The sequence below is a fragment of the Onychostoma macrolepis genome, chromosome 21, assembly GCF_012432095.1.
Source record: "Onychostoma macrolepis isolate SWU-2019 chromosome 21, ASM1243209v1, whole genome shotgun sequence".
In the NCBI taxonomy this organism is placed as follows: Eukaryota; Metazoa; Chordata; class Actinopteri; order Cypriniformes; family Cyprinidae; genus Onychostoma; species Onychostoma macrolepis.
Window position 1 is genome coordinate 9,884,169 of NC_081175.1, and position 18,186 is coordinate 9,902,354.

General features: G+C 40.7%; 1 protein-coding gene and 1 pseudogene across 1 annotated transcript; one reads left to right on the top strand and one right to left on the bottom strand.

Moving 5' to 3' along the window:
* Window positions 1-18,186, top strand: part of LOC131528785 (olfactory receptor 8G17-like) — a 75,595-nt pseudogene that overhangs the window by 35,588 nt on the left and 21,821 nt on the right.
* On the bottom strand, window positions 3,963-9,348 carry LOC131528334 (uncharacterized). The gene is made up of 4 exons (XM_058757438.1): window positions 8,587-9,348; window positions 5,283-7,130; window positions 4,868-5,183; window positions 3,963-4,721 (listed from the first exon to the last, which is right to left on the bottom strand). The coding sequence occupies exons 2-4, from the start codon at window positions 6,959-6,961 to the stop codon at window positions 3,963-3,965; spliced, it is 2,754 nt and encodes a 917-aa protein (XP_058613421.1). The 5' UTR covers window positions 6,962-7,130; window positions 8,587-9,348.

Consider the following 18,186-nt stretch of genomic DNA (forward strand, 5'->3'; position numbering starts at 1 on the left):
AGTACAGCCCTACGGGGTTAGTCCATATGTACTTTTCCACATAACTCCTTCGGGGAAGGATGTGGCTTCCACAGAGTTCCTTTCCAGTGAAAGGGTACGCTTTCCCAGTGTTATCCAAAAGTCTCACTGAATGCGTTTTGGGGAACAGCAGTGATCGACACTCTCTGTGTTTGCCCTGTCCCACCGTCATTAAGCAAGGGGGTACAGGAGGCTGGCTACAGAGCGCTGGCAGGGGGCAGCTCCTGTGGCGCTTTGGTAGGGATTCCTATTCGTCGGTCAGTCCGACGTACGTCGAACGCGACCGACTGAATGGGAACGTCTCAGTTGCATAGGTAACCCTCGTTCCCTGAAGGAGGGGACAGAGACGTACGTCCCGTCGCGACAGTCGCTGGACCCCGCTGATGCTGCCGCCTTACTTGTTCGGCTCCTCAGCGAAAACCTGAAGATGCCACGCACCTGCTGCTCATTATATACCCGCGCTGCGAGGTGAGCAGCTGCTGCATATGATTGCATGCCAATGTGCATTGGCTCGTCATAGTTACACTCGAAGCAGATTGGCCTCTCTAGCGAGATTCCTATTTGTCGGTCAGTCTGACGTGCATCTCCATTCCCTCCTTCATGGAACGAGGGTTACTTATGTAACCAAGAAATTTTTTTCTCCATTCTGTCACCAGTTTTGGTTCCTTGCCGCTGTCGCCTCTGGCTTGCTTAGTTGGGGACACTTATTTTCCAGCGATATCGTCTACATGATTGCACAGATACTATTTAAACTGAACTGAGCTGGAGAATGACATCACTGAATTCAATAATGAAATGCCTTTAACTGAAAATTGAGTGTTTAATCTTGTCATTTTACATTATTGACACTATTTTCCTATTCTGATATTGGAAAGTTGCTTTGACACAATCTGTATTGTTAAAAGCGCTAAATAAATAAAGGTGACTTGACTTGACTTGACCAGGAAGTAAGACCAGATTACCCCGGTTCTGTCAACACTGCACTGGCTCCCTATTAAACATCGTATAGATTTTAAAATCTTGTTAATTACTTATAAAGCTCTGAATGGTTTAGCTCCTAAGTACTTGAGCGAGCTCTTATCGCATTATAGTCTTCCACGTCTGCTGCGTTCTCAAAACTCTGGCCATTTGATAATACCTAGAATATCAAAATCTACTGCGGGCAGCAGATTCTTTTCCTATTTAGAGCCCAAACTCTGGAACAATCTACCTAACACTGTTCGGGAGGCAGACACACTCTGTCAGTTTAAATCTAGATTAAAGACCCATCTCTTTAAACTAGCGTACACATAACACACTAATACGCTTCTAATATTCAAATCCATTAAAGGATTGTTAGGCTGCATTAATTAGGTCAACCGGAACCGGGAACACTTCCCATAACACCCGGTGTACTTGTTACTTCGTAAGAAGAATGGCATCTACGCTAATATTAGTCTGTTTATTTCTTATTCCCAGGTCACCGTAGCCACCCGATCCAGTCCGTATCCAGATCAGATGGTGGATCAGCACCTAGAGATGACCAACAGCCCTGAACATCAGCGGAGAACAGGACATTTAGATGAGCCCCAGAGACAGATCCCCAGTGAAGACCTCGTCACCTAGACAGCCATCGGGACAAGACCATGGGAAGCAGATGAGTGCTCTACACAATCTGACTTTGCTGCAGTTGGAACAAACTGCTGGTTCGTCTGGTCAGAGGAGAACTGGCCCCCCGACTGAGCCTGGTTTCTCCCAAGGTTTTTTCTCCATTCTTTCACCGATGGAGTTTTGGTTCCTTGGCGCTGTCGCCTCTAGCTTGCTTAGTTGGGGACACTTCATTTCCAGCTATATCGTTGACTTGATTGCACAGATACTATTTCAACTGAACTGAGCTGGACGATGACATCACTAAATTCAATAATGAAATGCCTCCCAGCTAACAGGGAACGTTCTCGTAACTTTGGCTAACGTTCTCTAAAGGTTCTCTCAAAATGATCAAAAAACCTTCTCGCAATAATATTAGTAGAGTCTTTTCTTAACGTTATCTGCCATTGATAAACGTTCTAAAAACATTAGCATAAAAACATTATAATTGCATTGTTAGTGGAATGTTCTAAAAACGTTGACATTAAAAACGTTTTCATTGCGTTGTTAACGGAACGTTCTAATAAATGTTAGTATTAAAAACGTTATTGCATTGTTAGTGGAACGTTCTAAAAACGTTAGCATAAAAACCGTTATCATTGCATTGTTAGTGGAACGTTTTAAAAACCTTAACATTAAAAACGTTTTCATTGCGTTGTTAACGGAACGTTCTAAAAATGTTAGTATTAAAAACGTTATCATTGCATTGTTAGTGGAACGTTATAAAAACGTTAGCATGAAAACTTATCTTGTGTGGGATGTCTGAAGAAATGTAAGAAAATTTAAGGATGAGTATAACGAAAAATAACAACTCAAATAATACTTTATTATCAGTAACATTTTTGGTATTTCAGTGTAAATTGAACTATGAACATACTTAGAACTAGCGTAATTTTTCTGTTCTCGAGGTTGCAAACAAATGTTCTAATAATTTTAAGTTCACTACTTAAATTTGGCTTGTATGTATGGTTAGTGAAATATTCTTTAAATGTTACAGCTGTGACATTTCACATTTAAAATAAAAACTAAATTATATCAATGAGTCCATCAATCAGATTATTAAAATCTGTTCTAACTTGCAGTGTACTTAAAAGTCACTATCAAAATATAAAGTGTCACACTTTATTTAACATAAAAGCTTCTCTGACACCATACATAATGATCACATTAGCCATTAATTGCAAAATGGTTGAGCTACATGGTTAGTTAACAGGGAATGTTCTCATAACTTTGGCTAACGTTCTCTAAAGGTTATTTCAAAGTTATCAAAAAACGTTCTTGCAGTAACATTACTAGAACGTTTTCTTAACGTTATCTGCCCTTGATAAACTTTTTAAAATCGTTAGCATAAAAACGTTATCATTGCCTTGTTAGTGGAACGTTTTAAAAACGTTATCAAAAATATGTCTTGGCAAAATGAGTCGTAATTTGCATAGCAACATAATTTGTGTATCTAATGACACAAAGACACATTCCACCCAGATAGCAAATAGTAATTGAAACGATGTTAAATCAACATCCCGCTGTCAACGATAAAATCATTGAATCAACGTCGAACTCTGATGTTGATTCTTCATCATGTTGCACCCTCTATTATCATTGAAACAACGTTTAAATCATACCTAGAGATCAACAGAATTTCAATGGTATTTCGATTACAATGGATATTGAAACAATGTTGAAATCCCAGCATATCAACAAAACTTCAATGGTGTTTTAGTATACCACAGGTTTAATCTAAAGGTCTGTAATTTTAATATAATATTAAAAACATTATTATTAGGCTATAATCCTGCTTTATCGACAGCCAGGATGGGCTAGCAAAATATAGAAAATAGAAACTATACCTTTAGGCTATAACCTAGACTAGCACAAATGACACCCAACGCATTCTTTAAAAATTAAACAATCATTTTTAGGATTCAAGGATTCAAAGGATTCAAAACGTTTATTGTCATATGCACAGTGAGGAAAAGCAAGTTTCCCTGTACAATGAAATTCTTTCTTTGCAGTCCACACTGAATGCCAAGACAAGTGCAAATTATGTAAAAATAAAAACAGACATACACCTAAATAGAATAAAAATAAATAGAAAAATACACATAAATAAGAAAAGAAAACAGTAGTGCAGTAGTCTGTAACAATTGAGTGCAACTACATAATAACAATAGCAGCTTTAACATTAATAATGTGCAAATCAAGATGAAGATACTTGATATGAAATAGCAGCAGTAACATTAGCAATGTGCAAAATTTTAGCTGTAGCAGTTTAGTCCACATATTCTATGAGATATGTGAGACTAGTCTGTGTTCACTGGCTACCCGTTTAACAGTCTAATGGCTGAGGGGAAGAAGGAGTTCCTTAATCTGGAAGTCCTACATTTCACACTCCTGTACCTCCGTCCTGAGGGTAGGAGTGTGAACAGTCCATGTTGTGGGTGGGTGGGGTCCTTAAGGATGGAGGCAGCTCTCCTGTGAACTCTGCGATGGTAAATGGTCTGCAGGGAGGGCAGTGGAGTCCTGATGATCTTCTTAGCAGTCTTCACCACTCTCTGCAGACGTTTGCGGTCCCTCACTGTAATGCTGCCATACCACACGGTGATGCAGCTGGTCAGAACGCTCTCAACAACACAGCTGTAGAAGTTGCTGAGGATCTTAGGTGACATGCCAAACTTCCACAGCCTCCTTAGGAAGTACAGCCGCTGTTGTGCTTTCTTAACCAGCTGGGTGGTGTTGAGTGTCCAGGCGAGGTCCTCGCTGATGTGGACCCCCAAGTATTTAAAGCTGCTCACCCTCTCCACTTCAAGATCTCGGATAAACAGTGGCTGGTGAGTTCTCCTCTCCTTCCTCATGTCCACTATCATCTCCTTTGTCTTGTCCGTGTTGAGGGCGAGGTTGTTGTCCTCACACCATGTCATAAGTCTGGCCACCTCCTTCCTGTAGGCTGCTTCATCTCCACCAGTGATCCGTCCTATCACTGCAGTGTCGTCAGCGAACTTCACAATGATGTTGTCCTTTTGGAAGGCGACGCAGTCATGTGTGAACAGTGTGTAGAGGATGGGACTGAGAACACACCCCTGTGGGGTGCCAATGTTTGTTATGATGGTGTCTGAGGTCCTATTTCCAATCCTGACAGACTGCGGTCTACCAGTCAGGAAATCTAGGAGCCAGTCGCAGAGTGTCCAAGTGCAAGCAGTTTGTGGGTGAGTTTATGGGGGATGACCGTGTTGAAAGCAGAACTGTAGTCAATAAAGAGCATCCTGATGTAAGTGTCTTTATCTTCCAGGTGAGAGAGGGAAATATGGAGAGCAGCAGCAATGGCGTCTGAGGTGGACCTGTTGGTCCGGTATGCATACTGCAGGGGGTCCAAAGTGTCTGGCACTCTGCTCTGAATTTGGGCCAGCACCACTCTCTCAAAACACTTTGCGATGATTGAAGTGAGTGCTACTGGCCTGTAGTCATTCAGACAGGTTGGGGGGCTCTTCTTGGGAAGGGGGACGATGGTTGAGGTTTTGAAGCAGGTTGGGACGGTGCTTTGACTGAGGAGAGGTTAAAGATGCACGTGAGTACGTCGACCAGCTCTGTAGCACAAGCTCTGAGGGCCCGCCCAGGTATGTTGTCTGGCCCTGCTGCCTTACGGGGGTTGATCTTCCTCAGTGCTTTGTGTACCACAGCTGATGAGACGGTAGGAGGGGGGAGGGGGGGTTGGGTGGTCTGAGTGTGTGTGTGCCTCCTCTGTGTTGACGTTGGAGGTCTCGAAGCGGGCATAGAATATGTTGAGGTCATCCGGCAGGCTGTCTGAGGGGCTGATATTAGTGTTTGTGGTGGTCTTGTAGTCAGTAATGTGCTGCAGGCCTTGCCACATCCGTCCGGCGTCGGCAGTAGAGTAGAAACTGTCCAGCTTCTCTTTGTACTGCCTCTTAGCCACTGTAACGGCTCTTCTCAACCCATACTTTGCAGCTTTGTACTCAGTCTCGTTGCCTGATGTAAATGCAAGAGATCGAGCACGTAGCATGTGGCGTACCTGGGTGTTTATCCAGGGCTTCTGATTGGGGAACTTCTTGACTTGTATGGTAGGTATGATGTTATCAACACAAGTGCTAATGTACCCAGTCACATACTCAGCATAATCCTGTACGCTGACAGAAGAGTCCTCCAAAGTGGCTGCAGCTTTAAACACATCCCAGTCTGTCAGAGCAAAACAGTCCTGTAAGATGCCCTCAGTCTGAGGGGTCCAGAGTTTAACCTGTTTGGTGATGGGGTTTGTTTGTTTTAGTCTTTGTCTGTAGGCCGGGTACAAGAACAAAGAGATGTGGTCTGACTGTCCAAAGTGGGGGCGGGGTGCAGCCCTATACGCACCGCGTATGTTGCTGTAAACATTGTCCAATGTGTTGTTTTCGCGGGTGGGAATGTCCACATGTTGGTGATATTTGGGAAGTACAGCCCGTAAATTGCACTGATTAAAGTCGCCAGCGGCGATAAAAACAGCATCAGGGTGAGCCGTTTCTAGCGCGCTGAAAACGTTGTAGAGCTTGCCGAGCGCGGCTGTGGAGTTAGTTCGCGGAGGGATGTAAACAGCAGCTATAAACACAGCAGTGAATTCCCTCGGTAGATAATAGGGATGGCATTTCAGCAGTAAAAACTCCACATCTGGCGAGCAGTGCTTATAAACAGTCTGTATATCTCCACACCACGAGTTGTTGATAAACACACACACACCTCCCCCTTTAGCCTTACCGGAGGCTGTGGTCCGGTCTCCTCGATGTAATGAATGAGTCTGTAGTTGAACAGAGGATTCCGGGGCTTTCTCTGAGAGCCAGGTCTCGGTGAAAATCAGAGCGCAGCATTCTCTCATTTCCCGTTGTGATGTGATCCTTGCTCTCAGCTCATCCAGTTTGTTTTCCAGAGACCGCACATTAGCTAACAAGAGGCTGGGTAGCGGTGGTCGGTTAGCGCGGGCCTTTAGCCTAGCATGAAACCATCCCCTCTTGCCTCGTTTACGTCGCCGTCTCCGGAGCACTCTCCTCGGGTCAGATTCCTCGTTTGAGCTCGGTGCTTCGAGGCCTTCCTGTGGTTGGCGGCGGTGCTTGCGGGAGCGAGTAATGAGTTGTAGCTCCGGTGGTATAAAACTGGTAAATTCAAAACGGTTGTCTGAGTTAGCGATGTCCATCAATGCCTGTCTGCTATATGTTAGCAGTGCATTGCATGTGTGCACTGTAGAGAAAAAAAAAATAAACAAACAAAAAAGAAGAAAAAGACGGCATTCAAGTGGGGAGCGAGCAAACACGTCTGCCTCGGGGGGCGCCATGATGTTCATCCATCCATTTTATTGTATTATTTCATTTTTTTTTTCTTTTAAAGTGCTAACTCCTGCTGCGTCTGTCTTCCAGCTCCTCCTGCTCGGTCTGGGGCGTAGCGCAGCCACTTCAGATGAGGCTTATTATACTAAAGACTTGCTTGCTTGAAAAACGATGTGGATTAATGATCTGAAAAAAAGGACAAAAAGTAAATCACAGTGTCAGTAAACAGCAATTTAATTCAGAATCATCCACTGCCCTGATTATTTCCCCACAAAGCAGATGATAACATTCTTTTAAACTGGGCTTGCAAAGGTTTTTCTAAAGACTGAACAATTTTTATTCATGAATAATGGACTCCGTCCACTATATTTAAGTACAAGATACCTATATCACGTCACATCACGTAATTTTCTGTCACATGTGCTATAATGTCTGAATGGAACATCCGTGACTGGTCGAGTGGCAGCTCCACCTGCCACGCAAAGATTTTACCCCCTCTCTCATCTTGCCATCTCATAGTTAGGTAAATCATTTTATATTTCTGGGTAGAAACGCATTTTTGTCGAGGCTGTATAAGACGGACTACATTCAAAGCACTTTTAAAAACTGCCCAATATGTTCATGGATGTATTCGAATTAAAGGGAGGCAAAGGATTAGCTTGCAGTGACATCTTTCATAAGGACAATTTATGAGGCCAAGTGACTCAAAAAAAAAAAATCATGTTTATTATTTTATTAAATCAGAACTAATTGTTAACTCAACAAATTAAATATAAATAACTGGATACTTATAACTAATTAAATAGTAAATGTATTGATTAGAGTTACCATAGACATTTTTCTGGTTGACTAAATTGCACATTAATTTCTGCTTAAATACTGGGTGCATGGAGGAATATGCATAAATCTCACCGCAAAAACAGGCTAATAAATTAACGAGGCATTTTAATTGTTTCTAAATGAAGTATGTGGGGCTAAGACGCCAGGCCTGGTTGTCAGGCGCTGTATAACAGCGCTTCCCCGCGCTCAGAAAAGGTGCAGAAGATCATCAAAAATCGTGATATCGCATAAGCACTAGTATAAAACGACTGTTATCATTTCTGAAAACAAACACAATGGAGTTACAAAACTGTATCGCACATCGCAGCCCTGCTCGAGGATTATTCATATTTTGGATTTATAGGCTATTACGAGATGGTCTAATCGGCATTTCCAGTTAACGTTACAACTCGAGACAGTTCTGCATTGAATAAAGTAAAGGTAAACCATGTCTTTTGTGTAATTCTGGCCCGCCGCTGCTGTGGGTAGAGCACTATGCTAGCGTTGGTTCCGCCAGTGTTCTCCGGCGGTCAGAAGAAATAGCGGTGCTGTGTTAATAGATTTCACGACACTAGCAATGGGTACAGACATGTATTTCGAGCTAGCTGTCACAAAAATAGACTGGACCAATGAGGTTTTGCTAACTTTATAACCTAGAAGAGATCAAGTACTTTTGGCAGATTTTGACACATTGGTAAAACAAAAATCTATTTCAGTGACTGCAGCACTGCGTCGGTTACTACATTAACCATCATGTTAACGATCAACCTAACAGTATTTGATTTGGTACAATTCATTCATATCGAACATTAAGCAAGCTTACCTGTACGCTTGTGCCAAGGTCCAGAAATGAGCTGTGTCCGGTGCAGTACGTTGGTGTTGATCTCCCGGTCAACCAAAAATCGATGGATTTTCAATCATATTTCCCAGTCAACTATATATCGATGCATTTTCAATCATATTTCCCGGTCAACTATATGCCGATGACTCTTCAACAACAGCGTCGTTTCCCGGTCAACTATAAATCAATGACTTTTCAACACATTCAGCGATCGCCCGGTAAACCAAATATCAATGCTTAATCAATCATAAAGATAACTATAGATCAATGTTGTTCCAATATTGTTGCCATCAACATTAATAACATCAGGTTTTCATCGATATGGTAATGGTGATTCAACATTTATTTTGCATTGAAATTTCAACATCAACCATAATGATGATTCAGATGGAAAAACAATGTTTATTCAATGTTGGCTTGCTGTCTGGGCAGTGGCCTTTCCCCCCCCCTGGCCTGAGAGAGAAAAAACTTTTTGTTTAAAATTAACATCTTACAATAGCTTAAAAGTCAGAAGACACTTTATTTATTCTCAAACTGTTCTTCTGACATTTGCCATAACCGTGAAGGAGAAAATGCACTTGCAAAACGTATACATGAACTTTAAAAAAAAAAAAAAAAAAATTAACATTTTGAAAACGTACTGTTACGGTACAGTGTGTATACCATAGACTGTATAAAAACAGGTGTATACATGATCTTAATTCCCCACGAAATCATCTTGTAGCGTGAAAAGGTGGGCGTGGCTTTGGAACTTACGTGCGCGTCAATCAAACACAGCGGGAAGGACGCACAGCTGCCAAACATTTACAGCGAGACGGCGCCTGTTAGGTAAGTTCTGTGATTTTTGTCGGATATATGAATAAAGTACGTTTATTATCGCACTGATGATTAGCTTGATAAAATTATAGGTGGTGATTGATTTGCATGAACAGGCAAAATTGCTGCTGCGGAGCGGTTACAACAGTATACAAATGTGTAAAACAGCTGGAATAAAGGTAAAAATACAGTTGTAGAAGTCTTTAGACTCGCTGTTTCTCAGTGTCCACTAGTTTGCTTTTTCAATATAGCAAAACATTTTCATTACACCGTGTTCTTCTTCGAGTTATTAGTATGGGAAGTTCGGATCATTTTACTGACTCGGACCTTTGAGTCTCGTTCAGCAAAATGAACAAATCTTTTTTCGAGTCATTTCGTTCATTTTAGCAAAATATAATTAAAATGTTATGTGCTACTTCCCTAACACATCTACTACTTATTCAAACGTTGATCACACTACAAACAATACAAAACTAATGCTATAAGAAACAGAAAAGATTAATTCATTGTTTACTTGGGTCTTCTATTATTAGCTCACCTCACCTCTTATCTGACAAGTCTTCGGGTTTGAGTGGTTCATCACGTGACAGCCCCATAAGCTAAACCTATGCAGTCAGAGCCGGAAAGAGAATTGATTAGTTCGTCTCCCGAGTCTTCGGGTTTGAGTCATTCGTTCATCACGTGACAGCCTCATAAGCTAAACCTATGCAGTCAGAGCCAGAAAGAGAATTGATTAGTTTGTCTCCCGAGTCTTCGGGTTTGAGTCATTCGTTCATCACGTGACAGCCTCATAAGCTAAACCTATGCAGTCAGAGCCAGAAAGAGAATTGATTAGTTCGTCTCCCGAGTCTTTCAAGTCGTTAGTTTTTTTGTCATGTGAAGTGACAGCATTGGACAGATAAATTAGTTAATTTACAAGCTTCCTTACAAACTGGTGCATAGTTATTATTATTATTATTATTATGATTTACTCTTACAGTTACCTGATGCATTTCTGGTCTCAAATTGTAGCTTTTTAATTACAGTTTATAAATGTGAATTTCTGTCATGATTATTTTCCATAACACTGAATGTGGTAACAAAGGTAATAAACTAAAGAGTTGGTTATTATTATTATTATTATTATTATTAAGTATCTTTCCCTCAGACTGAATAGGTTTAGCTTATGAGGCTGTCACGTGATGAACGAACGACTCAAACCCGAAGACTCGGGATACGAACTAATCAATTCTATGGAGTCAATTTAATGCCGCATATATATGCAAAAGAAAATAAAGTTTTGCAAAGAAAAATAAAGAATTGCAAAAGAAAATTAAGTATTGCAAAAAGAAAATAAGTTTTGCAAATAAAAATAAAGAATTGCAAAATAGATAAATAAAACAGAGCAAAAGCAATGATTTTGCAATACATATTTTCCATGGCCATATCTACTAATTTATTTGCAATGCAGCTTTTATTTTGCGTTTCAGTCAAGTTTGAGCTTGCGATACCGTTTTCCCTTTGCGCTTCACGTTTCTGCGCATCTCACTTTGTGGCGCTGTTTTGACATGGGGGTGGAGTCAGGGGACGGGGGCGTGTCCAACAGGCCTGGGCATGCCTCCCTGGAAGTGACGTCATCGGCCCGAGACGCAGATCACAGCTGATCCAGGCACCGTCATTGAGCAGAGGCATGCGGGCGGATCGTTTCCTTTTATTCACTAGCTTTAAAACATGCATGTTTTCATTTTATTAACAAATGTATATGTTTATTAGCAGCGTTTGCTCAAGTTAAAGAAGTTGTTAATATGAACATCTGCTGTTTATTTCTCTCAATGTGTGCACACTTTTATAGCATTAAAATGTGTATTGTTTCATCTGGTTAACTAAATGTGCATTAATAGTGCTTGTTTAAAATCTCTTAACCTGTGCACAGCGCTCTTTGTTTACAGTAGTTCAGAGTTACTGCTAGTTTTAATGTAAAAGAATGCAATTAACTTCACAAACTATACATCATTAAAAAGGTCTAAGACTCAAGCTTCATATCCATCTCGACTTCGTTTTTCATTTACATAACTCCTGGCATAAATTAAGAAATGACTGTCACTGGAAGTTTAAAAAAAGATTAAAAAGTCATTTTGGTTTAGTTTTGTCGTGGCCACGAGATATTAAGTCCTGGGAACGTGATAATACTGTATGTCGTGGCCATGAGTTTAATCATGCATAAACAAACCCGCGTGACCATAGCAACCTGGGATTATCAGAGACTGATCAAATATAACGCAAAATAAAAGCTGCATTGCAAATAAATTAGTAGATATTGCCATGGAAAATATGTATTGCAAAATCATTGCTTTTGCTCTGTTTTATTTATCTATTTTGCAATTCTTTATTTTTCTTTGCAAAACTTATTTTCTTTTGCAAAACTTTATTTTCTTTTGCATATATATGCGGCATTAAATTGACTCCATACAATTCTCTTTCCGGCTCTGACTGCATAGGTTACACGTATGGGGCTATCACGTGATGATCGAACGACTCAAATCCGAAGACTCGAAACAGGTGAACTAATTCAGTGCAGAACCTATAGGATGTTGCGCATGCGCGACTGAACGAATCACTCTCGGAGACGACTCGTTCTTCCCGAGTCACATTAAAAATTCGTTCAAAAAGAACGAATCGTTCAAGAACGACCCATCACTAGTTATTAGCAAGATTAGCTAATGAATGTCCCGTGCCCGCGCATTTTCCCTGCTGTTTTCCATTTCATGTACGTTAAAAGTTTAAAATCGGTTCGTCACAGAAATTCATGTACTTGGATATCAGATTTTTAGCGCCTGACTTTTTAATATTCGAGAACTGTTTTACAATATAAATGTTAAACATCAGGTTTGCAAATTAATAAATTGTAATTTCGCCGTTTTTAAATTTAATATAACTTAGGCCTATATTTTCGTGATGTATAATGTAGGCTAATAATTCGTTCTGTCAATGTGAGGGTGCAAAAAAACAACAAAAAAAAAAACATTACGCGTAAGATAAATAATGTAAGTGCACATATTGTTACTTAATTTAATACACTTAGTTACCAAGATTTTCGGTAAATTATGATATGCGAAACACATTGTCCTTATGTTTACTTTCTTAACTGACACGAGAATCACTATTATCAAAAGCTCAGATTTAGGAGAGGAAGAGACAGGACAAAATAAGGAGACAGAGAAAAAACAAACAGTGATGGAGATGAGGAGAGAGCAGGTATTGACAAATAATCTGCCCACATGGTTTTAGATCAGAGAAATCAGAAATTGTCTTACATTTGGGATTTCTAATTATAAAACCCAGTGCATAGTAATACCAACTGTGGTAATATAACAGTTTGTTAAAATGTTTAAAATGCAACCCTAGATCTTTATTAATTTTGTACAAATGTTATAGTTAACATGATTAATTACTTATAAATAATTATGAACAACTAAAATAATTTGCCAATTTCATTTCAAATTAATTTTGTCAATTTAAGTGGACTTTGATATCAAGTGTTCAGTAAAAACAGAAGTGGTATCTCAATGTATATTTTATCAATGGTTAATAGCTATTAAAATGTTCTGCTACGTCAGTGCTATGTTTCATCAATAAATTAACCTGTTATTTATCACAGTTTCTAATTTGTTTTTTTCCTGTATTCTCTTGTCTTTGACAGTGGTATTTCAACAATCACTCATGGAGTCTGACCAGGACTGGTATGATAATTTTTACCCTTTTTATGAGGACAGAAGTATCTCACGTTTCGGTTTTGATAAATCATTCAGCCCTAGGATAACATATGTTGTCAGCTCAGGAAAAGATGTAGGAAATGTAAGAGAAGTATGGCTTTAATCAGTGTGGTTGTGTCAATTTGTGTGAGTGTTTGAGACTTTTTAGATGCCTGTCAACACAGTTTTGGAGAACATCTTTGAGGAGCTGATATCTGAAACTTTCAAATTTGCACCGCATCAAGATCAGTCTTATCACAGGTTGGTGTCTTTCTGTTTTGAATCGGTGTATAGTTAATGAGATTCAAACCAGTGAAAGATTAATGGGAGAGTGATGTTAATACATGCAAACTCAAAACTTATGGGTAGCCAAATCAATTAAGTCAGTGTAGCACATTCATTCATTCAAGTTATTACTTAAGTGATATTCTAATTTGTCTGTGAAAACATGTAAAACGGATATACATAGTGGTCAGTGTTTACTCGGAAATAAAATGTTACAAATTTAATACAAAGTTAATATCTTACATAGTATAACAAATATTTCAACTGTTATACATGTTGTTGATTGTAAATGGTTGTACCAAAATTTCAGTAGACTTCAAATATTGTTTACCAAATTGTACTACTGGTACTGGAGAAAGGCTGGTATTGTTGCATTTTTAAGGGAGTCATGCAGTGCCCTCCAAAAGTATTGGAACAGTGAAGACAAAATTGTTCTGTTGGCTGTGGAGTCAAGACATTTGCAAATATGATGAAAGGATGAATATGAGAAAAAACTACAGAATGTCACATTTTATTATTAGCTATTTCAACACATATATGTTTTACAAAATAAAAAGAACAGCACTTTTAGAGCTCATCCCACTCATTGATGTGAGCATAAGTATTGGGACAGTTGAACATAAGGCAGATATTAAAGATTAAAAGCTATTATTTAGTTGCAGATCCCTTGCGCACAATCACAGCAGTGAGTCTGTGACCCATAAACATCACCAGACTCTTGGTCTCATCCTTTGAAATACTTTTCCCAGCCTTTAATGCAGCCAATTTCAATGGTTGCTTGTTTTGGGGAGTTTCTGCCTTTACTCTCCTCTTCAGCTGGTGAAATTCATGTTCAATCGGATTTAAATCTGGAGATTGACTTGGGCAATCTAATACTTTCCATTTCTTTGCCCTTATAAATTCCTTGACTGAACTGGCAGGGTGTTTTGTCCTGATACAATATGAAGCACTTCCCAATGAATCTGGTGGCATTTTCTTGAATATTGGTAGGCAAGATGGTTTTGTACCATTCCAAATTCATTCTGCTACTGTCATCATACATTAAGTCATCAGTAAAGTTGAGAGGGTTTGTTCCAGAGACAGCCATGCATGCCCATGCCATGACACCACCTCCACCATGCTTTACAGATGAGGCTGTATGCTTGGGATCATTGCAGTTCCCGTTTTTTTTTCTCCACATTTTTGCTTTCCCATCACTTAGATAAAGGTTCATCTTTGTCTCATTGGTCCATAAACACAGTTCCAAAACTCTTCTGGCTCACCTTTGTGCTTTTTTGCAAACTCTAATCTTGCCTTTCTATTTTTGGAGCTGGTCAGAGGTTTGTATCTTGCTGTGTAGCCTCTGCAATTCTCAGCATCACCTCAGCTTTCTGGAAGTTGTTGGTGATTTTACAGACATGTCTTTTAGGATTCATTTTCACAGCTTTTATGATTTGTCTGTCATCAATTACTGTTGTTTTCTCAGCCGATCAGGTAGCTGGTGTCGCTGGTGGTTTCCAAACTATTGTTTTTGCTATTGCTCTAATTGACTTCCTCCTTTTCTTTTAGCTCCAAATTGCTTGCTTTTCTCTCAAAGTCAGCTCCCTCATCTTCATCCTGGTTTGTGTGCGTCATCATCGAATGCAATATTCAGAAGTAATGGATATAACTGAAACGACACATTCCCTGCTTTTAATATCTGAAGAATTAATGCAACAGGACACAGCTGATCACTGAGAACGACCTGTGAGGCAACTGTTCCAATACTTATGCTCACATCGGATAGAGGGATGAAACCCTAAAAGTGCTGAACTTCTTAGCTGGTAAAACATCTGTGTGTTGAATCACCCAATAATTAAATGTGACATTCTGTAATTTTGTCTCATATTCATCTTTTCATCATATTTGTAAATGTCTTGACTCCACAGCCAACAGAGCAATTTTGTCTTTACTGTTCCAATAATTTGGAGGGCACTGCATATGACGTTGCTAAAAACAACATTATTGTGTGTATTTGGTGTAATGCAATGTGTTTACGTGGTTCAAAAAACACATTATTATAAACACATATCCACATACTCTTTTTGCTCCTCTATGCTCTGCCTTTCTGAAACGCATCAAATTTTACAAAGCTCATCGTTCTGAGAAGCGAGGCGTGCTCTGATTGGCCGAATACCTCAAGCGTGAGACGGAAATGTTACACCCCTTACCGTATTGTGATGGCCTTTCCTGGCGAGACGAGACTAAAACAATAAAACCCATTATAAACGAGACATTGTTGCATCCAGTGGGGACTAGTGTTGTCAAAGACCCGCATTGGTACCAAGTCGGTACTAAAAAAATGAAAACGTCACGGTACCAGATTTTTTTAAGTACCGGTGGTACCGAGTACCCGGTCAACCCGGTTCTTGACGCGTACGGCCCTATGATCTCCATGATGCAGAAAACGCAGACGGAATCTCGGAATCCAGTTATAAAAACGGAATTTACAGTTTAACACGGAAGGCCACAGAATTTGTCCAAGTTTGGATGAATTCATCAAAAGTAGGTCATTACACTTGAACCAAATCGTGACACTGACTAGTATCTGTAAATATTAAGCCGCAAAAGTCGATTCAGATATGAATCCTGCATGTTCTGCGAGTCTCTGTGTGAATGAATGAATGGCAGAGACGCGCGTCTTTTTTTTACTACATACACTGAAGCGCGCGTGACGCTCACGGTGATTTCAGCATCTGCCGTCTCAATGAGGACATAAATACATAAACAACATCTGCAGAACTGCTCTGAGAGTCACTTCACGAGCATTTTACTGTTTCATTGAGTAAAACCAGCGTCATATCATAATAGCTACACACAGAAATTTAAAGGTATTCACGACAACCCGTCAAAATAAAAGTTTATCTTAAAGACATTGTGCCAGAAATATATTACTATTATTTAGTAGAATGTATGTGATACTATTACTACTGTTGAAAAAAAATATTTATTTTTAAAGAAATAATCACACAATATTTCTTCCATATTTTAATTTTAATATTAAATCCTCTTTATTTACCATAAAATAAATAAAATGTTTAAATTTCATTAATTAAAAGACAAATTAAATTTGGGTGAAACTTTACTGTTTACTGTTTTTCATACTTTTATTACTTGCGGAAAAACTTGAAATAATTTAAATAAGTATAAAGAATGGCATTGATTTTTGTACATTTTATTATTTATTATTATTAAAAATAGTGTGTTTTTTAATTAGCATGTGGTACCGAAATTGGTACCGAGAACCGCGGATTTTCACTGGTATCGGTACCGAATACTGAAATTTTGGTACCGTGACAACACTAGTGGGGACATAATTACTGATTATAATGACTTATACTGTCTTTTTACGCGTCGCATTGTATCGTGCCGCATAAATATTACCATGTCTGCATTTGTGATCGGAGAAAGGACAAACAACTAGCACTACTCTACACTCCGAGTCACGTCGGATGACCGACGAATTGGGATCCCTACCAAAGCGCCACAGGAGCTGCCCCTTCCAGTGCCCTGTGTAGGCCTCCTGACCGGACGCCGGAGTGCTGGAGGACTCGACAGGGTTTGCCTGGTTAAGGAACTCTCTGGAGAATTAGGCGAAAGAACGCCGCAAGCCGACTCTGAGCCGGGCCTCTCAGTGCCACTACCCGTTTGAGGTGAGAACACAGGAGGAAACCGGTTCGACACGTAGGCTATAAAACCTAGCGAACGTGTTAGGAGTCGCCCAACCCGCAGCTCTACAGATGTCTGCTAGCGAGGCACCACGAGCCAGCGCCCAGGACGATGCGACACCCCTAGTGGAGTGAGCACGCAACCTGAGCGGGCAGGGCACACCTTGTGCTTCATAGGCCAAGGTGATGGCATCCACTATCCAGTGGGCCATCCTCTGCTTGGAGACAGCCTTCCCCTTCTGCTGTCCTCCGTAACAGACAAAGAGCTGTTCTGAGGTCCTGAAGCTCTGAGTTCTATCCACGCACTGTCGCAGTGCACGTACAGGACAGAGCAAAGCTAGGGCTGGGTCTGCCTCCTCCAGGGGCAGTGCTTGCAGGTTCACTACCTGGTCCCTGAAGGGAGTGGTAGGAACCTTGGGCACATAGCCGGGCCGGGGCCTCAGTGTTGCACTGGAGTCAGCCGCCCAAACTCAAGGCACGATTCGTCGACCGAAAATGCCTGCAGGTCCCCACCCTCTTGATCAAGGCCAACGCAGTTAGGAGTAGGGTTTTCATAGAGAAACTTCAACTCAACTGACTGCAAAGGCTCGAAGGGGCAATTTGTAGGGCTCTTAGCACCAATGCCAAATCCCAAGAGGGTAGGGAGGGAGGCCTAGGAGGGTTTAACCTCCTGGCCCCCCTAAGAAACCTGACAACCAGATCGTGCTTCCCCACCGACCTCCCCTCTACGGGGTTGTGGTGAGCGGAAATAGCAGCAACATAAACCTTAAGGGTGGAGGGGACAGCCTACGCTCCAACCCTTGTTGCAAAAAGGAAAGCACGGCTCTGATCGAACATCTCCGGGGGTCCTCACGGTGAGAGGAACACCATTCGACGAACAGGTTCCACTTCAGCGCATAGGCCCGTCTTGTGGACGGTGCTCGTGCTGAAGCGATAGTGAGAGCTACCTCCTGGGGCAGATCACCTAGAACCTCCGCGTCCCGTCCAGGGACCACACATGGAGTTTCCACAAGTCTGGACGCTGGTGCCAGAGGGTGCCCGTCTCTGAGAAAGCAGATCCTTCC

Excerpts from the sequence above, each read along its gene's own strand:
- LOC131528334 (XM_058757438.1), bottom strand. The coding sequence starts at position 6,961 with ATGAACATCATGGCGCCCCCCGAGGCAGACGTGTTTGCTCGCTCCCCA. Across the intron at positions 5,184-5,282 it reads ACTGAGGAAGATCAACCCCC|TCAAAGCACCGTCCCAACCT; the intron begins GTAAGGCAGCAG and ends ACCTCTCCTCAG. Across the intron at positions 4,722-4,867 it reads ACAGTTCTGCTTTCAACACG|GGGTGTGTTCTCAGTCCCAT; the intron begins GTCATCCCCCAT and ends GGCACCCCACAG.